We start from the raw sequence: 5,664 nt of genomic DNA, 5'->3' as shown, positions 1-5,664 counted from the left end.
CCATGAGGGTGTGGCCATCCTGGGTGAGGGGCTGATGGCTGTTTGCAGGCTGGCCACAACCCCCAGCCACCCAAGCTCCCACTGGAGGCTGGCTGGAAGCAGGTATCTGGGATTTATTTATCTTCTATAATTGAAACTTTGTTGCCATGAGTGGAGGCCACAGCTGGCTCAGGGCAGGCGGAAAGCTTGGCTTCCTCCATCGCCCGGGAAACCGAGCCTCCTGCTTGCTCCAGCTCCGTGGCTGCCGGCCTCCATCTTGGTTGGGTTAATTTGCATATAGTCGCTCTGATTGGCTGGTGGGCGTGCCTTAGGACATAGCGAAGGTATGGTCAATTAGCATCTTTGTCTTTTATTAGTGTAGTTTAGCACCTCTATCATTTCACATAATTATCATTTCGTTTGTTTGCCAATACTCACCTGAGAATATGCTCCCATTTATTTTAGAGAGGGAGGAAGGGGGAGAGAGAGAGACAGAAACAGACACAGAAAGAAAAAGAGAGATATGAGAGAGAAACATGGATCAGTTGCCTCCCACAAGCACCTTGACTGGGGATCAAACTGCAACCTAGGTATGTGCCTAACTGGGAATCAATCCTGCAACCTTTTAGCATACAGGACGATACTATAACCAACAGAGCCACCTGGCCAGGGCAATTATAATTTCTTTTTAATCCTCCGCTATTTCTTTATCATGTACTATTTTGTTTTTCTTCATTGCCCTTAACAGAACATTTGGTCATCTTATTTGTTTTCATTTTATGCTCTTTATTCCCCCAGTATATTGTTAGCACCATGAGAACAGAGGTCTTGTTAACCTTTTTCACTAATGAGTACTCAGAGCCTAACACAGTTCTTGGCAAATATTAATATTCAATAATTTTTTAATGAATGAGTAACTGAAAGGATCACAGTCTCTTTTAAATAATTTTACTTCAGTATACTCTGGCTACTTCCTCACTTCCCATTAAAAGGCAAATTTATTCATGTTAATTATTGAGCTTGCCTAATCTTTCAGGACATTCATGTGACAAATTGAATTATCAGATCATTTTTCATGCTCTTGCCAGTTTTCATGTATCATAACTGTTATTTATAACTTTCATTGATGGTTTCTTTCAGGGTGAACCAGGTAGTATAATTATGTCATCACTGCCAGGACCAAAGGGTAATCCAGGATATCCAGGTCCTCCTGGAGTACAAGTAAGCAACCAGTTATTTTCTTCTTTGCAATATTGATTTAATCAAAGCACAGCATCACTTTTTTCTTTTTAGCTTTTAGTTATAGAAATTATCATCTGAAGTTTGACAGACATTGCAAGTACTTCTATCTGAAGATGAAAGCAATCTGGACCAGGGAGAATTTTAAGAAGCACTGCTGCTTTTTTTTTTTTTTTTTACTTTTCTAAATAATTTCCATGGAGATACTTGTTTTATTATTTGGCAGCAGAAATAGGCTTCTATATTTTTATTTTTGTGCTGTGGGGATCAGTAGGATAGCAGGATTGGTCAATAATTATAAATGATCTGATTAAAAAGAAAATCGACTTAGATCTTCCATTTAAGGCATTAGAAGATGTCATTTGTAACACTATCAGTTATGCATATTTTAGGTTGAAGGAATACAATTGATGCATCAACTACAATCTTAAAAAAAGTTATATTAGCCTACAAATAATAAATATGCATAGAGACAGTAATAACTGGAGTATTTGTAGATTAGGAAGTCAATTACTTGAGGTTTATATTTATGAGGACTAATCCCTTTGCCAAAAACAAAAATTAATACTTTCTAATATTTGATCACTAACATAAAATGTCAAGGACTTTTTAAAACTACCTTCTCATATCATACTTATCACCCATCCATATGCTCTTAAGTACTTTCAACTTTACCCATTATCTTTTATAAATTTGTATTATGTAATGTTAGATGCGTGGTGCAAGAAATTCGTGCACAGGTAGGGTCCCTAAGCCTGGCCAGCGATCAGGGCTGATCTGTGGGATGACAGGCGGGGAGATTGGAAGGCCCCCACTGGCACCTGCCTTGGCTGGCCTGACGCCTCCCACTCGCTGGCCCCACCTCCCACCTCCAGTTGCCTCCCTCTGTGAGGTTACCGACGGGATGATCAGGGGGGCTCCCGCTGACACCCGCCTTGGGTGGCCTGGGGGCAGCTTCTGCATTGAGCGTCTGCCCCCTGGTGATCAATGCGTGTCATAGCGACCTGTCATTCCACTGGTCGTTCCACTGTTTAGTTGATTTGCATATTAGGCCTTTATTATATAGGATTTGAAAATATAGCAGAATGCATGCAAAATATATGTATGCTATGAAGCATAAATACCCAATAAACACCTGTGACCCCAACACAACATGTAAGAACTAGAATATTACAAATAATTTTGGATAAACCTGTGGTTTCTGCCTTTTCTCAAGTCATAACTATCATCTCAAGTATTCCATTGCTTCTTTTTTTAATTGTGTTATATATGTCTCCTTTTTCCCTGATTGACATCCCCCACCACTCCCGCCTCCCAAGACATTGCTTCTTAAAAATAGTTTTGCTATATATATTTTTACATATAAACAATAGAATACTTAGTAGTTTTGCTTTTAAAATAATATAATACATATGTGGTTTTCTACAAAATTTTCTATTTGATATGTAAAGATTCATCTATATGATTATATGTGTCTCTAGTTCATTCAGTTTCATTTCTACAAAATATTTCATTGTGTAGCTATACTACAATTTGTTTCTCCAATCTCCTATTGTTGAATATTTGGGTTATGTCAGGATTTTTTAAAATTAAAAACAATTCAGGATTTATAACTAGATATAAAATTGCTAGATTTGAAGGGAGTCAATTTTTCAAGTGTTTAAGATGATAAATTGTGTTCCACAACAATTGCATCATTTTCTTATTTTTTCCAGTTATTCTTACTTCCTTTGTCATCTTTAATCTTATTTCATTGATTCTAAACAATTGAATCTAAACATCAAAATAAACAAGCAAGCAGAACAGAAACAGACTCATAGATAGATACAGAGAAAATATTGACAGTTGCTAGATGGGATAGGGATTAGGGGAGATGGGTGAAAAGATGAAGGTTTTACAAAATACAAATTGGTTGTTACAGCATAGTTGTGGGTATGTAAAGTACACCATAGGGAATATAGTCAATAACATTCTAATAACTATGCATGGTGTCAGATGGGTATGAGATTTATCAGGATGATCACTTAGTAAGTAATATAATGTCTAACCATTGAGTTTTACACCTGGAATTAATATAATAATGTATGTCAACTGTAATTGAAAAATAAAAAATGATTTAAAAATAAAAATTATAAAAGCCACCTTGAAACTAATAGCGTTCCCTTCCCAGTTCTAGCATAAGAGCACCACTCAATGTCCATGTTTATCACTTTATTTTCTAAAACTTCCTTATCATGTGTTTGTTCCACATTTGTTATCTACCGCTGTAAAACATAAGTTTTCTAAAAGTTTCATCCATCTGTTTAGTTGATATTTTTAATCATTTTTGCTTCCTTTATAACAGGGCCCAGCTGGTCCCATTGGTTTACCAGGGCCAATTGGTTCTCCAGGACCCCCAGGTTTGATGGTAAGCTTGCTTGTGTAATTTTATTTCTCCCTCTTTTATTTTTATTTCCTTCTTTGAAAGTGTAATGCATTTTCAATCTTTACAATCTAGAATAATCTTACTAACGAGAGATTTAACAATGTCATCATGAACAATATATGCTAAGTAATAGCTCCATTGTATAGATGGGAAAAATTAGGGTCACAAAATGAAAGATTTAAAATAAAGTATTTTGCTGTTACCTCTTGATATGTCAGTGTTGAAGTCGATTCTGGCCATTTCATGAAGTCTTCCACAATAGTTCTCTAGTAAATAAAACATGTTTCATCAAAATGAAGTTTTCTTTTTTAAATTTTTATTGATTTTTTTACAGAGAGGAAGGGAGAGGGATAGAGAATTATAAACATCAATGAGAGAGAAACATCGATCAGCTGCCTCCTGCACACCCCCTACTGGGGATGTGCCCGCAACTAAGGCACATGCCCTTGACCATAATAGAACCTGGGACCCTTTAGTCCATATGTCGATGCTCTATCCACTGAGTTAAACCAGTTAGGACTAAAGTTTTCTTTTTAAGAGGAACAAAAAAAAAAGGTATTTACACAAAAAATCATCTCTGATTTCTTAGGGGCCTATGACAAAATTGTAGGCCTGTTGAGATTAGTGAACACTCTGCAGTGGGATAAGAATATGTGTACCTCAGGGAAGAAGCAAAAACTTCTAAAGACTGAATGTGTGGGCAGACTATTAATTTACTACCTCTATGGATACTCATATTTTTTACTATAATAAATTCTTAGTATTTTCACTCCGGAAATACTCAGGTTTAATTCAACTCATGTTTTGGACTTACAGCTTTGCTGTTGCCCTCTTAAAAAGGCAAGAAAATTGTACTTCAGTCAAAGTAATTTCTGAGGTGCTACTCTATCATCTGCCATGTATTTAAGTGACAGTTTTCATTATACCTTTATAGATGCTACATTTTTGCCTATGACAGTTGTTCCTCTATTGTTAAATAACAGAAGAATCTATCAGAAAAGATTGTGATTACTGATTTCCTGGAAATATTTTTAAAGATGATTAGAAACATCCTTTATTTAGTTTGTTTTAGTTGTAGACATGCTGCAAAATATGAGACAGGGCTATGAAACTTTTTCTTAATTCTGTTGTTATAACATTGGTATACACTAAGTGTGTTGTTACACCTTGCATTTCCCTAACTTTTGTGGCACATAACTTATTCATTATGCACTTCTAAATGTCCTTTCAATTAACCTTGATTCAACGGGTGAAACCAAGACTTAGAAATGCCACTAAAGTGTAATATGTAAATAAATAGGTCCCTTGATATCAAGAGGTGACACACTTGGGCAGACAAATGCCTATTTAACTTTTAAAACCTTGTAACATTCTCAAATATACAAAATCAGAGCACATAAAAATAAAACTGTACTAAAATATTTAACACTAGAGGGTTTGTGCACTCGTGGGGTCACTCAGCCTGGCCTGTGCCCTCTTGAAATCCATGAAACCTTGGGGGATGTTGGCCAGGTCTGTAGGGATGTGGCAGAAACTAGCAATCCAACATCCCCTGAGAGATGTAGGAAGTGGAAGGCAGCCAGGGAGGAGCCCAAGCCAGGGCTGGGCATCATGCTGCTCCCACTCATCCTGGCCACACTGCGCCTTGGTAGTGCTACTGCAGCTGCGGGAGAGGCTCGCGCCACAGAAGTGGCATTTGCCAGCCATGAGCCCAGCTTCTGACTGAGCATTGCTCCCACTGTGGGAGTGCACTGACCACCAGGGGGAAGTTTCTGCATTGAGTATCTGCTCCTGGTGGTCAGTGTGCATCATAGTGACCCGTCAATCAGTCGTTTGGTCTCTTAGGCTTTTAAATATAGACTAGAGGCCCGGTGCACAAAAATTTGTGCACTCAGGGGGAAGGGGGGTCCCTCAGCCCGGCCTGTGCCCTCTCGCAGTCTGGGACCCCTCGGGAGATAACGACCTGCTGGCTTAGGCCTGCTCCTGGGTGGCAGAGGGCAGGCCCAATCCCTAGGTGCAGC

General features: G+C 38.2%; 1 protein-coding gene across 2 annotated transcripts in view; it reads left to right on the top strand.

The window, feature by feature from the left end:
* COL4A5 (collagen, type IV, alpha 5) overlaps positions 1 to 5,664 on the top strand; it is a 329,573-nt gene that overhangs the window by 190,631 nt on the left and 133,278 nt on the right. For both annotated transcript variants that reach the window (XM_005865212.2, XM_005865213.2), the window contains exons 9-10: positions 1,120 to 1,200; positions 3,563 to 3,625. In XM_005865212.2, coding sequence (XP_005865274.1) covers positions 1,120 to 1,200; positions 3,563 to 3,625 — 144 coding nt within the window. The remainder of the gene's footprint in view (positions 1 to 1,119; positions 1,201 to 3,562; positions 3,626 to 5,664) is intronic.

The sequence above is a fragment of the Myotis brandtii genome, unplaced genomic scaffold (assembly GCF_000412655.1).
Source record: "Myotis brandtii unplaced genomic scaffold, ASM41265v1 scaffold199, whole genome shotgun sequence".
Classification (NCBI taxonomy): Eukaryota; Metazoa; Chordata; class Mammalia; order Chiroptera; family Vespertilionidae; genus Myotis; species Myotis brandtii.
Note: the sequence above shows the minus strand (reverse complement) of the source record. Positions and strands in the feature narration are given on the sequence as shown.